General features: G+C 44.1%; 1 protein-coding gene across 17 annotated transcripts in view; it reads left to right on the top strand.

Annotated features, from left to right (window-relative positions):
• Nucleotides 1–560: 560 nt before the first annotated feature.
• The window catches only part of ERI3 (ERI1 exoribonuclease family member 3), a 132,532-nt gene continuing 111,808 nt past the window's right edge, over nt 561–21,284 (top strand). For 3 of the 17 annotated variants that reach the window (XR_013995645.1, XM_081085570.1, XM_081085561.1), the window contains exons 1-3: nt 591–950; nt 3,015–3,090; nt 14,904–15,181. Coding sequence is in view for 12 of the 17 variants with exons in the window: in XM_081085570.1 (XP_080941696.1) it covers nt 816–950; nt 3,015–3,090; nt 14,904–15,181 (489 nt within the window). In the remaining 5 variants the exon portion in view is untranslated. The other 14 variants (XM_081085575.1, XM_081085574.1, XM_081085562.1 and 11 more) reach the window with 14 other exon arrangements.

Below are 21,284 nucleotides of genomic sequence, written 5' to 3'. Positions count from 1 at the left end.
GCCCACCTGAACGAGTTACTGCCCTCTTCCTTAGGAAGGCCCTTGAGAAGTCTTAGAAAAAAAAACTAAGCATTTTCTTCTTAGCCTAAACACCCCTCTTCTCGGCTCTCCCTCCGCCCCCTGCCCACCACAGAGAGTGAATGCTAAGGACCTGTGGAATGAACAAATCCTGAGAAGTTGTCACCTAAATACAACGTCACCTTATGAGCCTGTACTCACCTTGTAGAATATAGTTTAAGTTGGGAAAACGAAAGTGGACCTTGGGTCGCTCTAAGCCTTGGAAAGTTTTCGTGTTTTTTTTTGTGTGTGTGTTTTTAAATTTCTTTCACAGTCGAAAACGAGGCCCCCCTTCACTGTCTTATGAGTACTTGCCACCTCAAAACTACAAGTCCCATAAAGCCGGCCTCCGGGAACCTCCATCTTGACATCCCTTAGCGCGCATGTCGGCGGGAGAGTTAACATTTGGGGAGAAGAAGCCCCGCCCACCTACACCCCATTGGTCGAAGGAGCCGGTGGCGGGCTCAGCGATTGGCCACTGCGCCCGCCCGTCCACCACGTCGGCCGGGGTCAGAGTGCGCGGAGGTGAGTCGGTGTGTTGTGGACTCGTGGTGCTGGCTGCTGCTTTTGAGGCGGCCGGGATCGGGCGGTGGGGAGCGAGCGGAGCTGGCCCTGCCTCTGTCCGGCCGGCGCCGCAGTCGGCGCGGGCCGCGCCCGCTGCCGTAAACTGCCCCGAGCGCCTGCTGGGGCCGAGGGAGACGTCGGGGCCTGCACCTGGAGGGAGCCTGCCGCGCTGGCCCCAAGGAGCGGGCGTTGCCATGGCGACAGCCTCTCCTGCTGCTGACGGGGGGCGGGGGCGGCCCTGGGAAGGAGGACTGGTCTCCTGGCCCCCTGCCCCTCCCCTTACTCTCCCCTGGACTTGGATGGGCCCGAGTTGGGGGCAACACCCTGGGGTGGGTGATGCGGAGAGGCTCCCCAGAGTGGGCCCTGGTTGATGCATGCGGGGTGAGAGGGTCGCGGCGCGCACAGTTTGTGCAGCTTGGGTGCTGGCCCATGTGCTCACCCTGGATGCGTGATCTACTGAGTAATGGTCAGGCGGAGAGGGCGTGGGGCAGGGCTCTGCAAGACAGACGGGTGGGGTGACTAAGGGTACTGACTTCTTACATGGGATTACCAGGGAGGAGGAAGAGAGGTTTGATCAGAGAGGATAGAAATCCAGCTAGGGGAATAGCAGGTAGAACATCCCCTTCCCCCCTCCCCAACACCCACACAGACACATAAGGTTAGTTTACCTCTTTGTAAATCTGTAGCGGTGGTAGTAGTGATGGTGGAAGGAGTGAGTGAATAAGGGGCCTAACTGGCTAGCTTTCTGTTTGTTTTTTCCTGCAAATGTTACAGCAACAGGTGCTGTCTTAAAACAAAAAAGCGTGAACTAGGATTGGGGCTTGACTTCGAGTTCTTGCAAAATGTAACTGCTCCTGTTGACTTGGAGGATGCTGAATGTGGCCCCCCATTGGGGGAGGGAGGGTTGGATTCTGTCCTTTGGGCTGGATTTTGCAAATTGATGGTGTCTATCATTGCCTCTACTATAGTTGTCTGGCAGTAGCTCTTGTCAGACATTTTACCAGTCTCCCAGCCGAAGGGCAAAAAAACACGAATCCCATTGGCCAAAGACTATGCACTATTTGAACTATAGTAGGTTGTGATTGGCTGAATGATTTTTGATTGTAGAGTTTCCACCAGAAATTGGCTTCATCAAATTCTGCTTTATTCTGACTTTATCATACACAGCAGGCCTTGTGTTAGTGGGTTCGTGCCTGGAGCTTAAGTATATTATACCTGAATCCCGGACCATTTAAAAGCCCATTTATAAACAGGGCCTTGGAGTGTGACTCCACTAATGTGTGTGTCTGTGATCTTGGTTAGAAACTCACTTGGCTGCCTTTCCTCAGAGAGGTGGGGGGTGGGGGGAGGGAGCTGCCGGGAAGTGATTGATAAGGTTTCCTTTATGGATTCTGTGGTGCTTCACTGGAGCTCAGAGCACTTTGGCAACTTAAGCACTCCAAATTAAAAGCTCATTAACAATTCCCGCCCTAAGATCCTGTAAATAATCGGCTAGCTAGGTCATAGAGCTTGGCTGAGAGCTCTCCTCCCAACTTATAATTCCAAATAAAAGTGCTTTTATTCCTTTTCATCTTGAAAAGTGTTTTGTTTGTGGTGGGCTAAGTTGATGAGTGACATTTTCTCAGAGAATCTGAGTAGAATAAAGTCTTAAATGTGTATAGAGCGGTAGACAGGAATAGATTGATTCCAAGCCTAGGTGTTTCTCTGTGCAAAGGGCATTTTGCTAGTTTATAGGGGCACCTCTGCAACTTCTAGTCCTTTGGAAGATCTGAATTAGGTGATAAATAATGATAGGTGTTCATCGATGAGTTGATTTGGAATTTGGTTACCTTGATTTTCTGAGAACTTGAGGCAGACCTGGAAGTATCCTGCAAGTGTTTCCTAGTTTATGTGGGCATTTGCAATATGGCTTGTGTGTTTGTGGCAACCCCTCCTCTAATCCTGGCCCTCAGGGGGAAAATTAGACTAGGTCAGCAAACTTTTCCTGTAAAAGACCTGAGTTCTGAATATTGCCGTCCTTACTAGTGTCCTCTCCTTGACTAGACCAGGATTCTGGGATTATCCAGAGAGCATACAACTTTATGGCCTCTTTCTCAGTCCAAGCTTAGATATTGTAAATGTTTAGTGTTCCTAGGAGGTAAGTCTCTTAGGAAGAAAAATATGCTACTAGAGAACATAAAATTCCTCATTCCAAAAATATATACTACCAGTAGCTTCTGAAACCTCTATACAGGCACTGTCTTCCACATAGATGGCTGTTATCCCAAAGTAGTGTGAGTTTAGGAATTTGAAGTATACTGGTGGTCTTTAAATTTTTTCATATAGCAGCCCCATGAGGATTTGATCCTTTGTATTGAAATAGACTTGTTGCAGAGATGTGTATTTATCCACAGCATTGGGGCTTTCCAGCTTTCACAGAACCTTCAGCATCCCCAGCTACCAGCCTTGGCATCTTCGAAGTAAGGAGAGGTGAGAATTCTGCTGCATGGTCAAGTTTGGCTTGACTTCTTCTTTATGAGTATTTGAGCTTGGAGGGTGAGGGGTTGGCGCGGGTGCAGATTGTATTTGTGTTTAGCTTTTTCTAATAAGACACCATATGCTCAAAGACCACTGAAACTTACCCAGAGTCTATGTGTGTGAGGGTTGGAGGTAGGGTATCCAGACTCTCAAGTTCTGTCACGATATCTTTGTGGGCATTTCATGAACACCTTTAGGTTCAGAAAGGTTTAATAAGCTGGAATAGTTCTTTATTCTGAGAAACAAACATCTTTAGACAGTAGGAAGGAACACATTCATTTGACTTTTGTTAATACATTTGACCAAGGCCTTTGGGATCGTGGTTTAATTTGGGTTGTGAGTCACCTTTGGGTGGCTGGTTAATCCCAGCCTGACTCCATTTTACACGGATTGGGGCTAGCTAAAAAGGTAGACTCTGATGATTGATATCCAGGATTTCAGAGGCGGTTTCTTTCATAACTAAGGGCCAGACACTTTGCTAGGCCCTGGGATTGTGGTGCTAAATAAGATAGCTACTTCCCCTGACCAAAGAGCTTACGAATTCATGGGAAAGACAGATAGTAAAGTAGCAATATTACACTCTGTGAGTGCTGTAATAAGGTAAGTATAGGTGCTTTGGGAGTACTCAGAATGGTCCCTCACCCAGACCAATGGACTTAGGGAAGGCTACTCAGGAAGTAACCTCTTCATCTGGAATTAGATGAAAACATGAGGGACCAAGTGTGAAGGTCAGAGCTTTATTGAATTTGAGAAACTGAAGTTTAGTGTGATTGAAAGAGTAGTCTGTGGGCAAAGGGTAGGAAAATGGTGAGAAATGAAACAGGAAAGGTAAACAGAGGCCAGGACCTTAAGGATCTTAGAAGCAGATGGTGGGTAGGGGAAAAATTAGACTAGGTCAGCAAACTTTTTCTGTAAAAGACCAGTACATATTAAGGTTTTGTGGGTCTCTGTCACAATTATTTAACTCTACTCAACTCTACTGTAACAACATGAAAGCAGACATAGTACGAAAATGAATGACATGGCTGTGTTCCAGTAAAATTTATAAAAACAATGGCAGCTGGATTTGGCCTGTGGGCCACAGTTTGCCAGCCCTTGGAGCAGACTCATAAGAGCAGTAAGAATTCATGAAAAGGTATTAAGCAGTGGACTGATGATATATGTTTTGGAAAGTTTCTCTGATTTCAGTGTTAAGAATGGGTGGAAGGAGACAGTACTGGAGCAGAGGCCAGTAAGGAGACTGTGGCAGTTACGTGGGTAGCATTTTATATTTCCCTCTTTGAGGCAGTATTTTGACACTTAAAGATTGAGTATAACTGAATCTTTGCCTATATGTGTATACTTGTTCTCTTTACTGATTTCCAGGCCATCTACTGGAGCTTAAAAGATGTCTACCAAAGAATTTGTTGGTGATACCAGCTCCTGTTTCACAGACTAGAAAAGATGTAGGAAGGGAAAGTTTGTGTCAAATGATCGAAAAGACTTTGGGAACTCGTTCCTATTTAAAGAAATAGGAAATTCATGGAGCCCTGGTAGAGATCTTGGTCTTAGGGCTTATAGCTCAATGACGATTGCTTTGAACTTCTTGAACTGTACACGCAGAGAACCACCCATTTTCCTAAGCTTTCCGGGAATTGCCCTCATTATTGTCCTACTCAGTCTCTCCTTGCTTGTGGCAAAATGATGCCTTTTTTTTCTGGCTTTGGGAATGTTGCTTTGGCACAGGGACCAAATGAAGCTGAGTGTTTGATGAATTGTTTCCTCCTACAAGCCCCAGTGTACTTTAATTGCTGAAGGGAAGCCTGTAGGTTTCTGATACAGTGTTATGTGACCATGGTTAAGTGACTTACCTCCCTGAATTTAGCTTTTCTACCTGTAAAATGGATAATGGAACTTAATAGTGTTGGTTAAAGGATTTAATGAGATACTATATGTAAAGCTCTTAGTACAGTGTATTTAACTTTGGTTACTAATAGTATTTTACACAATAATTTCTTACAAAGCAGCCAGCAATTGGGTGAGTTGGCCTGTGGCTTAGTATCTTTTGGGTCCTCTTAATTGTATTTGTGCCATATGGTAGAAACATAGACCCTGGCAGAGGCGAGGCAGTCAGCAGACAGGAGGAAATTACAACTAAAGCAAGGCACTGCTCTTCATAATGGAACATTTTTAGAGGGCAGGGATCCCATTTAGAATCCCAGAACTTAGTTCAGTGTGGACCTTAGTCCCCATACCATCAGTGAAGCGAATTGAGAGAGCAGCTACCCAAAAGAAATGCACTGAAGTGTGACCAGTCATCTCTCCCCGTCGGTCTGAGTTATTTATTAGTATTGCCACCCTTGTGGCCTCACATCTTTGTAGCGCCTCTCGGATGTCTTTTATTACTTTTCACAACTCTAGGAAGTGGGTCAGGTGGTCAGCATTGTTATCCCTGCTACCCATTGAGGAAACTGAGGCCCAGTAAGGTTAAGTGTGTTGCCCAAGGTCATGCCATAAGGCATCGTGAGAGCTAGTACAGATTTGCCTCCAGATGAAATTGTTAGTTTATTGCTGTGATTTCTCTTCCTCTGAGTCAGAGATGTGTAGCCACTGCAGAAATGTGTTCTGATGCATGCCTTATCCAGATATGCTGGGCTTCATTTGGGTCCCACTTTATCCTCTTGGTCCTGTTGGATTTTAATTGATGGCTGCTAGGAACAGGCCTGTTGAGAAGCAGATTCCCTTTGGGTCATTGTTTTTAGCCTGTCCTCCTTTGGGGACATTCTTGGGGGAGCCTTGGGTTACAAGAGATTGCTTTGATATGTTCAAAATTGTGCCTTGTGCCCCACAGCTACAGGTAAAATCAAAAGGCGGATAATTTATGGGAGTGTCAGAGCTGGCCGCTGGCACCTCAGGAGGCCATTAGTATGCCTGTTCAGACCCTCTGTGTCCTTGCAATTGATTCCTCTTTGCATGAGCTTGATTTGGGAAGCTGTAGATCTGTGGTAGTGATTGGATGTGACAGTCCAAACACTGGTCCCTAAATTAATCCTTTTAATAGTATTCTGGCACCAAGGCAATGTTTCTCCCCTTTCTCTTTAACTGAGAGGACAGAATGGGGTGGATTAGGAGGAAGGAGGGAGGAAGAGAGAGAGAGAGAGAGAGAGAGAGAGAGAGAGAGAGAGAGAGAGAGAGAAAGGAGCTTTGATTGGTACTTAGACCCTGCTCTGCTCTAACATGTTCTGTTTCCAGCCCAGTTGACATTATGACTTTGGGCACATACATTCATTCAGCAAACATTGACTCACACTTGCTTGTGCCTGGCTCTGACTGGGAATACAGAAATGAATAAGATGTGGTCCTTGCCCTTAAGGACCTATGTCTAGCTCAGTGTTTCTCATACTTTTTAAACTCATGCAATGTTAGATGGAGAAAACTAATTTTATGCTTTTCTTTAATGCTGCTTGAAATTTTAAAATGCAGCAAAGAGTCTGACCAAAGACAAGTCAAAGAAATTATCATGTCAGATATTATTTTTAAACACACACACACACACACACACACAACTATACCTACTATCTTCCAACCTCACCTTCCTGAAAATGGCTGGTAGGAGAACCAGATAGCTAAAATCTTACAATCTAGTGAGATAAAAGTTATCGAATGAGGATAAACTGTGCTATTGGATCAATTAACTTTATGATGGTGTCAGACAAAGCTCCCCAAAAGGGGAGATTTGAGTTGGATTTTGAGGAAGGAGCAATAATTTGCCTGGCGAAAATAGAAGTACGTTTTAAAACAGAGGAAGGAGCATTTGCCAAGGCACAGATTTGTAAAAGAAAACATCTAATTTAGGGAACTGAGCAAGAGCTGATTGTCACCTTGCCTCCTGCCAGTTTCTCTGCTCTGTGCAATGGGAGGATTTGCTCCCCTGGAATTGTTGTAGAAGAGGCTTTGTGTTCCTTGTGCTGCAGTTGTTTTAATCCAGGGTACCCCTTCCTGTTTCTGCTTTTTGTACCCAGGACTGCAATGTGTTTTTCTTGTTAGAATATATTTAAAAATGGTTACGAAAACAAATTTGGATGAATTGGACAAACTTAATTATTGCTTGTGGTTGAGTTAGTTTGAGTTAAAGTCACACCTTATCTCCCCCCAAAAAACACACCACACTGAAGCGGATGTGCATTGTTATTAGCCTATGGCTGGCAGATGGGGGCATCAGTCCGGTGGGGAAACATGGCCGTCAGGCATGGGAGAGGAGAACAGGACCCAGAGTGCCCCTGAGCCTCAGGTTTCCCGTGTGTGAAGTGCTAATACTGTTACCCGTTTTCCTGGATAGTTGAAAGGATTAAATGGGATGAAATATGTAAATTCCTAATAATGAGCCTGTCTTATAGTAGATTTTCAGGAAATGTTGTTTTCCTTTCCTCTTTATCATGTTAACAGCAATAGCTTCCTTTTATTGAGCACTTACTGTTGTGCAGAGCACTTTATATATGTTGTGTGTCTACATCAAACCCCTAAGAGATAAACATTTCTATAGCTGTCATTACAAAGAATATGTATTAGAGTTAGGATTAAAACCTAAGCTTGGCTAATACCAGCCTTTTGACTAGCTATATGACTCCTTGTTTCTCTATCAGTTCTCCGCCTCGTAAGTAGAAGGTTTTGGATCAGATGCTGTCTACGAGTGTAGGAGGTGCTTCACAGGGTGAGAGTACCATACCCTGCCCTTCGTCCATTTCTCTTATTTATGATGTGTTAGGAAATAAGCCTTTGCCCCTACTTGTATGCAGTGGGGTCAGAATTGACTTGTAGGGTTTTGCAAAGAGATGTTTCTCAGCTTTGGCTCCTCTATGGAATTTGCCAAACTACTGGATGTGGCTGATGGATTGGCAGACAGCAGGCAAATCACAGTCACTTCTTTTTAGTTTTATTTTTGTTTATTTTATTTTTTAATACATTTTTATTTATTTTAGGGAGGAAGAGAGAGGGAGAGAGAGATAGAAACATCAACGATGAGAGAGAATCATTGATAGGCTGCCTCCTGCACAGCCCACACTGGGGATTGAGCCCGCAACCTGACCATGTTCCCTGACCAGCAATGGAACCGTGACCTCTTGGTTTGTAGGTCGACACTCAATCACTGAGCCACTCCGACTGAGCACAGTCACTTCCTTTTTGTGCTGCCTTGCCCGTGGAGACAGGCATGGGGAGAGTGAACCGCCAATGGCCTGTGATGCCACCAGAATTTGAAATTCCTCGAGGTCTTCAGTGACTTTCGCTCTGCTGATAGTTGGGGATTAGCAACTGCTTCTGACGTTGGGTGAGCTTTCCCTAGCCCTGTGTTGGAGCCAAAACAGCTGTAGCTACAGGCCAAGAAGTGACAGGTTCTAGAGAGGAGAATGTTTTGTTGAATTGAGAACCCAGCTTTAGAGTTCCTTCTTCATTCCATTTTGGGGCCATCAGGAAGTTGTGTAGAGGATCCAGTGCATGTCAAGCTTTGTTGTCTCAGCTTCTACCTGTCAGCATATTAGACCTAGCTCTCAGGCCCTTGGCCTCCACTTGGGGGACAGGTGATGAGGCCTTGTGTTGGGGCAGTGGCCCAAGTCCCTGAACTGGGAGTTGGGAGCTCTGGGTTCTATTCCTCTTTCTTGCTTTGTGAACCTTGTGCAATCGTTTCTTTTTCTGGAGCTCCTTTTCACTGGCTGGCTGGACTGTGTCACCTCAAGTTTTCTTTCCCCTTTGATAGTCTAATTTTCATCAAAGTGGTCTGACAGTAAGGGTGCATTCATTAGATTGAAGATTATTACTTTTTAAGGCATACGGTTTATTTATATTTTCCCCAGGCTATTTTTAGCTGCCTAAGATAGAGCCTGTGACCTAGTAAGTTCCAGACACGTATTACTGTATTGTCTGTTGTTGCTTCTGTGACTCAGGTGCCTGAGCAGTTGTGGTACTACTGGTCAGATTGGGATAGAGGCTTGCCCCAGGTCTGGGAACTGGGGAAACCGCAGCTGACCCAGGTGCTTCCAGTCAGCTGGACTCAGAACCTGCCTCTGGTGCCTTGGAGTTTCTCTGGAATCTTCTGCCACCAGTCTGGCTTTTAATGGAATGGATTGAATCCAGGGGTGTACAAACCTTCCTGCCTCCCTCCACCTCCCACCCCCCATTTCAAGTATATATGGTTGGGGAGATAGGGTGGGAGTAGATCCCGTGTTTCATGATGGGCTTTTCTTCTTTTCCATCCCCCAGGCTCCCCTGGCCTGTGCATGTGGATGTTAAAGGATGGCCCCCCTCCCTTTGCCCTCCCTTCCCCCCTCTAGTAATGGAAGGCTATAAAATGTCTATTTACCCAAGACACCAGAATGACTCCTCTGTGGTTCCACTAATCTGGTGATTTGGTGCTCCTCTGGTCTCTCAGGTAAATACAGATTGAGGCTTTTTATAAAGGCATATTATTTCCCTCATTAAATGTGTGTTTTGGCACATGCGTTATTTACCTGACCGACAGTAATGGCTGCAGAGGAGCCATTGGTGTCTGTTGTGTAAATACTCTGCACAGAGACCATCCTCCAGGGGCTGTGGCTCAGGCCTGTTTCTCCAAATCTGACTAGCCCTGTGGCAGTCCTCTTTACCCCTCCCCTGCCCCTAGGGGGCTGGTCCCTTCATTTTGAGAAGGGAATCATTCGTTTTCCTCCTCGCCATAAGCTACTTACTACTGTTAATTTACTAGGAGAAATAAAAGGGTATCTGAGAATAAATGGTATAAATCTTGGTCTCTGATGAAAGATTGTATGAAGAAAAACACAGAATCATAAACTGTTTCTTTTGCGTTTTGCCCCTCAACTAGATACTCAAAGTCCCAGTTGATAATATAAGTTCTAAACTTATATTCTGCAAACTTATGACTAAAGTATAAAGACATCAATAGAAAAGAGAAACCCCTAGAAGCCAGAGAAAACGAGGGCAGGTGAAGCTCCACTGCACTTAGGGCTCTAATGATGGCAGGAGTGCCCAGTGAGGGGCACCAACTGGGGGCTCTGATGGAGACTCGCCAGCTCCCCCACTAGAGGAGAGCATGCAACCTGCCTTCTATGGACAGTATGGGGAGATTGCTCCCTTACATACTGTCTGTTCTTGGTTTCTTTTTTAAAACAACATTGCATATGGATTAAAAGATAAATTTTAAAAAGTTTGAAATAGACCAAATTTACATAAAAGTTGGAAATTTAATACAAAGAAATTTTTTTGAACCATTTGAGAGTTATGTTGTTGATCTAACGCCCCATCACCCTGAATACTTTGCATGTATTTCCTAATGCAAGGACATTTTCCTGCCTAAACAAAATACAATCATGAAAACTAGGAAATTGACGTTGATAACATTACCTCCATCTAATCCTCAACCCCATTCAAGCTTTGCCTGTTGTCCCAATAATGTTCTTTGTAGCAAAATGATCTAGTTCAGAATTGTGCATTGCCTTTAGTTATCGAGTCTCTTTAATCTCCTTTAGACTTACCTAAGTAACTATACCTTGACCTTTATGATCTTGATTTTTAAAAAATATATGTATTTTTTATTTATTTCAGAGAGGAAAAGAGAGGGGGAGAGAGATAGAAACATCAGTGATGAGAGAGAATCATCGATTGGCTTCCTCCTACACACCCACACTGGGGATCGGGCCCGCAACCTGGACATGTGCCCTGACTGGGAATCGAACCGTGACCTTCTGGTTCATAGGTCGATGCTCAACCACTGAGCCACGCCAACTGGGCCATGACCTTGATACTTTTGGACATCATAGGCTGTCCTTCAATTAGGGTTTGTCTGATATTCTCTGATGATTATATTTAGGTTATACATCTTTGAATATCACAGAAATGATGCTTTGTTCTTCTCATTGCATCTTATATCTTGTGGTATGTGATTTTGCTTTATCCCATTATTAATGATGCTCATTTTGTTCAGTGGATTACGGTGATGTCTGCCAGGCTTCCCCATTGTAAGCTTACTTCCTGTTATAATAAACATTCTGTGGGGAGGTACTTTCAAACTATGTGAATATCCCTTATCAGACTTGAATTTTATTTATTTACTTATATCTTTATGAAGTCATAGTTTCCTTTTTATTTAGCTCATTATAATCTATTAATATCATTATTATTTTGCCAGATCCCCTTGAAGCTGACTTCTGCATCTTTTTGATATGTTACTATCATTGAGAATTTCCTTGCTTTCTGGCATAAGATATTCCAGGTTCATCTTGTCCCTTTCTCTACCATAGCCCTGGAATCAGCCATTTCTCAAAGAGCTCTGGAGAGTATTATTTAGAAGGCAACTGGGTGCTATGTGTGTTCATTGTTATTGGAGTGTTGCTGCTCCTTGGCCCTTCAGCAAACAGAGCTAGGAAATATATATGCATGTATTTATATATTTGTATATGTACCTGTGTGTGTATATTCATACTCACATTTGTATCTACCTTTATTTTTATTATGTATCAGAAATTTATCTTTTCCTTTTTCCATATTTTAATTCTGTACTCTAATAGTGAGAAATGGGGTTTCCATTACCCTTAATATATGCCCTTCTTTAATTAATTCCTCTTTATATAAGTAATCTCCCATCATTGCCACTGCTCTTTCCCCCTCTTGGATGCCTTTTTTACCCTGCCCATTACTCACCACATTGGACTCCCCACCACTCCCCTGTGGATGCCCTCCACACTCCACATGGGCTCTGACATGCTACATCACACCTCCCTGCATCTGTGTGGATGCTTTCCTCACCTACGTGGACTCTCATTCTAACATCGAGACCCTTCTGCTTCCCCCATTCCAATTGTTGTTGTCACCTGCCTAAAGCCATTAGATTGAATTTTTCAGTAAGCAAAGAGGAAGAGGTGCCCTCTGTTTCTTGACTTGAGTTGAACTTGGTTTTTAGAAGTAAGGGAAGTATAGAACCCAGTGACTGCTGACATGTGGAGGCCTGGTCTACTAATGTCTGCTCTCAAGACTTCCTACAAGAGAAACTATTTGATGTGGGTGAAATCAGGTGAGAAAAGCAAGACCTGCCGGAAAGAGGAACTCTGGCCATTAATATGTTGACCATGGAAGGGTATGGGCATATATAGTATTGTATATGAGAGATCTAGAGATCCTAGGATGTAGGAGACATTAATGTTACTCTCTGAGGGTGTGTTATGCATTCAGTGGGTTTATAGGCCCAAAGTATAGGGATGTAGGTTTGACCAGGTGGGCATAGCCCAATAAAGTAGTAGTAATAACAGTAAGCTAATATTGATCTATAATTTAGTTGTAATCCAGTTTGGTGCTGGGAGGAGGTGAGTGTAGCGTCCATCTATTCTGCAGCCATCTTAGATTATCCCAATAGTAAGGTAATATTTATTGAGCCCTTATGTGCCAGACACTGCTCTTAGTGCTTTACGTGTATCCTCTCATTTCACTCTCACTTAAGGAGTAGGAGCTGTTATTGTCATTTTACAGGTGAGAAATCGAAGAATAGAGTTTGCCCATTGTGCCATGGTAAATAACTGGTAAAACCAGGATGCAAGCTCTCCTTAATCATGACATTTAATTGCCTGTAGCATCTGGCAGATGAGGTCTGGTTGATTGTACATACACTATATATACTGTATTTACATACTTGGAGAACATTAAGACTTTCAAAAATCCTTATGCATGGCCTGACCTTGAGCGGTTAGAGAAGTATTCTAAGGCCCTGAAGAACTTTAGACCAAACTAGGAAGCATAATGTGAGCAGACTGGTATCTCCTATTTCATCAATGCTTCAGTACTGTTCAGGAGTGGGTGATATGAAGAGTTATTTTGGATTCCGGCTTTCAAAGGGTTATTGGCCCATTTCCCTTTCCAAGAGATTCCCTAATGAAACTCAAGCCAGCTCTTGTCTACTCCGGGCTGAGTTTTGGCTGCATTTTTGAAGAGGCTGGGAAGCTATGGTGAAAACAAGCACTGTGCATATGCAGGAACCATGAAGAATTTAAAATAATTTTCGGTCTTAGTTCTATTGAATCTACATGGAATCTCACTATAGGGATAGGAAAATTGAGAATGCACACTAGCATATCTATAATAATAAAAATGTAATATGCTAATTAGACCGGATGACCTTCCGGACGGGGGATTGAGGCAGAGGCAGCCACGGAGGTGGCAGGGGCTGAGACCCTTGCATGAATTTTGTACATTGGGCCTCTAGTATCCTAATAAATGTGCAGGCAAATAATCGTAGCTCATTCAGTGAGTTGGGAGAGCCAGGATGAGAAGTGATACTTGGTATTGCCCCATGTCCACTCAGGTAGTAGTGACCTTGTTGCCTCTGAATATGCTCTGGACTTCACGGACTGCTGTCCCCCTCCACCCTGTGTGAGGGAGCAAGTGTCCATTTGCAGTCTTTCAGAGACAAGCTTTTGGCTCTACAAGCATGGGGTTCCAAAAGGCAGAAACTATGGCCATTTCTGTATTAGCAGTGAAATTTCTTGTCTGACTTTGAGGGAATTTGAGTATTTGGTATAAAAGAGGGGAAAACACCAAATTTCTGCTTTGTTCCCTTTTTTTTTTTTTTTTAAGGAAGCTTGAGTTATTTAAAACTTAGGCTTTGATTTTTATATTTCGTTAGCCCTCTAAGGAGCAGACATTCTGCAAATTTAAAGGGAAAACTTGAAAAGTCATTTGGATTTTTTTTTTCTTGCACATGTTCACTCAGAAACTTTACTAGATTTTTAGCAATGCTCCCATTACTGCCACATCTGGGTTTTCTCTTTTTCTTCCCTATTTAAAGAAAGTCCTGCAGTCATTCAAGGCCTCCAGTAGAAAGAGTGATTCTAAAGGCAGCAAATGGGAAGGCCTGAGGCTGTTGCCAGCTGTGCTCTGCAGGCGTTTTCATTCTCCCAGGGTGCCACTTACTGGTGTGGGGGCTGGGGAATCAGCAGAATATCATGAGCAAACTTCCCTGTGATTGGCTGTTTGCTTTCACGTTGGAGAAGGGAGGAAGGTATGTAGAGATGTCAAGATACAGACAGGAAAGCTAGGGGCAAATGGCTCGGAATGGAACGGAGGAGAGAATATTGGGTGTTCTCAGCTGTCCCTCTGAGTCTACTTAGCTCCCAGGACTGATTGTGCAACTGGGTCCCTTCATGTTACTTTGGGAACCTTAGCTTTAATGTTAGCTGTCACCACCTGAGAAGTGAGCACAGACTTTTTCTCTCCTCTCTTTTGAACATGAGAGCTCCATGTAAAGATGAAGGCCAGTGTTGTTTTGAGAATGATCTGGGAAACTCCAAGCTGTCATAATGCGGCAGGGACCAGTATTAGGTTCTTGAACTTCAGTAATGAATACAGTGATTAAGAAAAGGGGCTCAGGCCGAAACCGGTTTGGCTCAGTGGACAGAGCATCGGCCTGCGGACTGAAAGGTCCCAGGTTCGATTCCGGTCAAGGGCATGTACCTTGGTTGCGGGCACGTCCCCAGTGGGAAGTGTGCAGGAGGCGGCTGGTCGATGTTTCTCTCTCATCGATGTTTCTAACTCTCTATCTCTCTCCTTTCCTCTCTGTAAAACCTCAATAAAATATATATATAAAAAAAAAAAAGAAAAGAAAAGGGGCTCAGAAGCAAACGGGAGTGGTTCATATTGTGTGACTATCCCTGAAGACTAGATGGAACAGGGCCACAGTGGGAGGGGAGTAACCCAGGCTCTCTGTTTTTTTATTTTTGTTTTTTTTTGTTTTTAATTTTTCCTCCCCTAAGTTTTAGATGCTTCTGGATGTTCAATGCTAGCACCTTTGCAGACTGGAGCAGCTCGATTTTCTTCATATTTACTTTCAAGAGCAAGAAAAGTGCTGGGCTCCCACTTATTTTCTCCCTGTGGTGTTCCGGAGTTCTGCTCCATATCCACCAGAAAGCTGGCGGCCCACGGCTTTGGCGCATCCATGGCAGCAATGGTGTCCTTCCCTCCCCAGAGGTATCACTACTTTTTAGTGCTGGACTTTGAGGCCACGTGTGACAAGCCACAGATTCAACCTCAGGTAACTGTTGCATCATTGCTTCAGAAACGGTGGGGTGGGAAGGAGGGGGCGGGGAGGATAGTCTTGCTTCCTGGGACCCAGAGGAACTTTCTCCCGTCTTCCTGGCTTTTAGCTACTAATCTGGAGTTCCTGCCTAGGAAGCAGGACTTGGTTCAGGCATGCTAGGGTAAGGCAGTCTCTGGAGAAAACCGGGTACATTATTTCTCTCGGCCTCACCCTTTGGGAATCAAAATATTTCCTTTGTCCCACCCTTCCTCTCTCCTTTCCTTCCTCTCCTTTCCTCTTCCATTACTACTGCATGTTCTTGGAGGAATACTGTGGTAGTCAGCCTCCAAGATGGTCCCCCGCAATTCTTGCCTCTTAATATTCATATCCTTGGTTGTTCCCCGCCCACACTGAATCTGCTAGCCCTGTATAACTAATACAATATAGTGGAAGCCACATTCTGTGGCTAACTCCTAAAAAGCATTGTAGTCCACTTGCTCTTTTGGATCACTTGTTCTAGAAAGCCAGCCACCATGCTATGAGGACATTCAAGCAGCCCTTTGGGTAGGCACGTGTATATAGGAACTAAAGCTCTTAGCTAAAAGCCAGTACCAACTTGCCAGTCATGTTTCTTGGTGCTATCTTGGAAGTGAAGCCGACAGCCCCAGTCAAGCCTTTAGATAACTCCAGCCCCAGTGGACATCTTACTTCAACCTCAGGAGAGACCGTGAGCCAGACTGGCCAACTGAGCCACTCCTGAATTCCTGGCTTACAGAATTGTGAGAGATAATAAATGATTATTGATGTTTTAAGCCACTAAACTTTGGGATGATTTGTTATGCAGCATTAGATAACCTGAACAAGTATCGCTGTTGGTCTGTTGGAAAGGAACATTTTTTTTTTTCCTTAACCACTGACTGTATCAAGAGACCTTTTAAGGTAGTGCTACTAGGAAGCTTGGATTAGCAGCAGAGGGGCACCTATGCTATGTGATCTTGGAGTGCTTGGTGTTTGCTTTGGAGGAATGATTGGGAGCTGAAAGGAAGTTCATTGTATTGTGGAGACCTTGGGTATGCCTGGCTCTAGGACTGTAATTCCTCCCTCTGAGCCTGGGTTATCAGGTGTATAGTTCCGGGATGCATAGACATGTTTATCCTGGGAATAGTAAGAAGGGGGAAAGGAGGACTGTGGCATCAGGCACTTGGGAGACAGGGAGGAATGGGGTCCATTCAGAGATAAACTGACTTCATTTCTCATGATTAATACCCCCCTCCCCCCCCCCCCAAGAAGGTGTTCTTTCTTTAGAATAATATATTGTTTTCCATAAAGCAGATATCAGAACCCTTTTTCCTTCCCATTTCTCCTTTTCTTTTTCCTATTCTCCCTTAAAGTAGTGTCTGCCTTTGGGGCATTGGACTCAGACCTATTTAAGCTTGGGAAGACAGGAGCAGATTGAGGAGCATGTGCTAAGGGAAGGAACTTTGTACAAAAGGAAATATAGCTGGGAAGCCACCTGAGCCACATTCACTTTCCCAGTCCATGCTCTAGGGCAGGGGTCCTCAAACTACGGCCCTCGGGCCACATGCAAATATAAATATTGTATTTGTTCCCGTTTTGTTTTTTTACTTCAAAATAAGATATGTGCGGTATGCATAGGAATTTGTTCATAGTTTTTTTTAAACTATAGTCCGGCCCTCCAGTGGTCTGAGGGACAGTGAACTGGCCCCCTGTTTAAAAAGTTTGAGGACCCCTGCTCTAGGGTCTTCTCCTCTGCCTCCCAGAACTATTGGTGATTCTGGGGTTGGTGTGCCTGGATGGTGTGTGGGGATTTTGGTTATGTAGATTCTCTTAGGCTAGAATCAAGGATCCATATTCTAATATACCATATTATGTCTCTTACTGGTGTAGAGTCTGAAACCCAACACATCCCTATTGCATGTGCGTTTATCCCTCATGATTGCTTGGTACCTCCCTTATGGCCTTTACTGTTTTCTACCTCCTGACACATGCCAATGAATGTTTGTTTCTGAACTTTTCAGTTAGATTATAAGCTCAGATAATTATGTAGCTCTGTTCCCTTGTTCTACAGAGGGTCCTACCAATGTTGATGAAGGTGAAGCCTGATTCATGTCTCAGTTTGGTCTGTCAGTATCACCTTTCATCTCTCTTTCAAGGGCACTGTTCTTTTTATTTTTAGTTCTTTTTATTCATTTATTGCAATGCTGAAGACATAATGCAGTACACATTTAAATCACCTGTATCACCAGCTTCCTTCCTAGACTTAGGTACCAAGGCCTTTCAGATCTAGGCTGAGCTAGGGCTTCATGCTGTTTACCAGGATCTGGGCCTGATTAAAGATTATCTACAGAATCAATGAACCCTGATGATGTGATTCCAAGGGCACTTAAGGAATTGGCTGCCCTGCTTCATTATTAGCAAAGCATTAGCTGTTGCTTTAGAGAACTCAGGAAGAAGCATTTGCTGTCTTGCTTATCTTTAAAAGGGGAATACGAATGATCTTGGAAATTATAGACCCGTTAGTTTACTGTGATTCCAGAGAAGATACTTGACCTGATCGTCAGATAATCAATCAACAAACAGCTAGAAGAGCAGAGGGTACTGAGTAATAACTTACATGGGTTTGTGAAAAAGAGCAAATCCTGTCAGATCAATCTAACTTCTTGCCGTGACATAGTGATGGATTTGAGTGGATCTAGGGCAAGTGATAAATGTAATGCATCTCTACTTCATTAAGCTTTACAATGCTGTGATCAACAGGTGGGAAAGTGAGTTTGGGGCCAGGCAGCTCTGCTGGACTACCCATTGAACCAGTCTCAGGAAAGGGATGGGCAGCTCAGGAAAGATTTGAGACTTATTGTTAACTAGAGGCCCAGTGCACTACATTTGTGCACTGGTGGGGTGGGGGTGGGGGGTTGTCCCTCAGCCCAGCCTGCGCCCTTTCACAGTCTGGGAGCCCACAGGGAGCGGGCCTAAGCCGCAATCAGACATCCTTCGCACTGCCGTGGAGAAGGCGGGAAAGGTTCCTGCCCCCGCTGCTGCGCTCGCCAGCCATCAGCCCAGCTTGTGGCTGAACGGCGCTCCCCCCGTGGGAGCACACTGACCACCAGGGGGCAGCTCCTGCGTTGACCATCTGCCCCCTGGTGGTCAGTGCGCGTCATACCGACCAGTAATTCCGCTGTTTGGTCGATTTGCATATTACCCTTTTATTATATAGGATGGCAACTTACAGCCCCCATCTTACTCTAAAAACAAAAAAAATCTTCCCTGAAGTTTGCAGGAAACAAGATTCTGAAAGGATTCAGAGAAGTTTAGAAGATGGACTGGAGAAGCCGTCAGTCCCTGATATGACAGCATCCTTCCACTGAGGTCATCATAGGTCAGGTTCTCATTAGAGCCTCTGTGGTATTTTGATCTACTGGTCAAGAAGGTCAGTGGAGAAATTGGTAAAGCTCAGGATAAGAGGAACAAAAATCATCAGAGGCACAAAGATAAGACTTAAGAAGAAAAGAAATTGAATATGGTTTTAGTGACTGATTTCTTGTTCAGACTAAATAAATTCATCATATGGGAATTAATTGTTCCAAGGAGGATGATAATAACTTGCTCCTCGTTTTAATAAGGACAAAAAAAAGAAATGAATTTAAATGGAAGCAGAGCCCTGACTGGTTTGGCTCAGTGGATAGAGCATAGGCCTGCAGACTGAAGGGTCCCAGGTTCGATTCCGGTCAAGGGCATGTACCTTGGTTGCGGGCACATCCCCAGTAGGAGGCGTGCAGGAAGCAGCTGATTGATGTTTCTCTCTCATCGATGAGAGAGAACTATCTCTAACTATCTCTCTCCCTTCCTCTCTATAAAAAATCAATAAAATATATTTTAAAAAAATAAATGGGAGCAGAAAGATTGAGACTTGGGATGAGAATCACTTCTAGTAGAGACAGTAAGAGCACTAGGAAATGGTGTGCCGGTTAGAACAGCCTTCCCTAGTGCTCTCTCAGATGGCTTGATGGCTGGCCACTTGACAGAGACTTTATGGGCAGATCTGCATGCCTCCAGGAATGGGCTTGGGACTGAATGAGAACCCACCCAGCTCCCCTCCTTGGCTCCCACAAGCTTTCAACACTTAAGGCCTCTGCATAGTACACTTCTGATTCTTATGGGAGTGTGTGTCATAAACAAATTTTGGGCCAGAGCCTATCTGGAGGCTGGGCATTGGGTTCATTCTCTCATCTGTCTCTGGTTTTCAGAAGTCTCTGAATCAACTTATTGGGACTATCCTAAAGGAATGCCACTATGAAAAATTAACAGTTGTAAACTCTGTTGTACTTGGGTGAGTAACAATATTATTTATAAACATAGTAAAGCATGGTATTTTCCATTTGTCATCATTTTTGTTGTTTATTGTTGTACTTTGTTCAGTTTGGTGAAACTGGAGTGGTCAGTTTGCCAGTAGTAGGCTTTCACTTTCTGTTTTTTTTCCATTTTGTTTTACATGCTTTCATTCAGATTAACATAATAGGTATTGGTTGAATATGAGACTTTTTCTATTTGAAGACATTTTTTCACTTTATTTTTAATTTAGATGGTTTAAAATGCTACATAGACTCTAAATTTGAGGAACACTATTACTTTCTTGCTTTAAGAATTGTTTCTTGATATGGAAGTAGGTTTGGGAGAATCGTGGTCCTTTTATTCTGCTTGCAGAGGTTCATGTTGCTCATTTTGGTGTGGGATGTGCATGGAATGGTGGTGGTTGTGACTCCCAGGCGCAGGGAGCAGCCGGAAAGCTTTGGTGGGATTTTAAATTGTGCGTCTTTAACTTGAGGCTACTTCTCTCACCACCTCGGTGTTCAGAAAAGACAAAGCAAATGTAAGTGAGGAAAACAAGGTACAGTCCACCGCAAGAGGAGAGGAGGAAGTAACCTGAGCTGTCCTGGTGGCCAGGGATGGGGCAGCCCAGCTCTCCTGCTCTGGGGATCAGAGGTCCTGGCTGCTGTCTACCCTTCCCTGAGTTCCGTCTGGCCATCCAGCAGCCTCCTGGGTGTAGTGTTTTTCTCACTGCTCTTTAGCAGCCTTGCTGACTGTTGTCCTTCTCATCTGCATTCAAGTGCCCGTAACTTTGGAGAAAGATGACCTTTGGGGTTAGGGTTTTTCTAGTGTTTGGTCTTTGTCCACAGGGGCTCTTTTTTTTTTTTTTTTTTAGGAAACCTTAACGAGATTCCATCTGCATTTTGAGTTAGAACTCTGAGCAAAGGAGTTTCTTTTTTATAGAAAATTGTCCAGGTGCTGGGTTATTTTGGGAGGGCAGGGTGGGGGAGGGTTGATGGTGACACAAGAATGAATAATATAGAAGAGAGGCATTTGGGGAATTTCAGTATGACTTAGAGCTGGCATATCATTATTAGTCTTTTGTGCGAGAGACATTTTGGAAAACTTTATAGGAAATTGATTGAGATTCCTACAAATTAAACTATATTGATTCCCTTCTCCTCCATTCAAGGCTGAAAGGCAGGATCCCCTGCCCTCTAACCCCCACCCCAATACACACATATTGCTCTTGCTCTGTACTCAGCTTCTCTTTCTCTCTGCTCTTGATTCCTGCATACACCAAATGGATGGAAAGGCATGTCCCCCCCAAAAGAACACTCCTTCCCTGCCCACTCACTTGTCCTGGCTGCAGCTCCTCCAAGTGGGAGGGGTAAGGCCAGGCTTTTTAGCAGGAGAGCCCAGTTGTTGGGTTGTGGTCTGTCTGCCTGTGGCCCCAGGCAGCCTGCACTTCTTTCTGTACAGACAGGCGAAGGCGCTGACGCTATTCTTCTAAACTGGGAAATGAAATGCAAAACCGACGTTAATGTAACATTATGGTTGAGATTAAATGCACCAAAATCAGGAAATTCAAAGTTATGCTTCCCACAGCAACTATAACTCAGCCTCATCTGGCGTGTGTAGTATTTTGTGTTAGTGTGGATGGTGTTATATGTTAAGACATTAAAGTTAACACCATAAGCAGAGCACAAAATGCTTGAGGGCGCTGAATTATGACGACTATGTGAGCCGTAAGTGTTCTTGCACAGGCTCCCGACTCCTGGAATAATTTTTC

Source organism: Myotis nattereri (genome assembly GCF_964212035.1).
Source record: "Myotis nattereri genome assembly, chromosome: 3".
Classification (NCBI taxonomy): domain Eukaryota; kingdom Metazoa; phylum Chordata; class Mammalia; order Chiroptera; family Vespertilionidae; genus Myotis; species Myotis nattereri.
The sequence above is the reverse complement of the archived record's forward strand: the minus strand, read 5'-3'. Positions and strand labels throughout refer to the sequence as shown.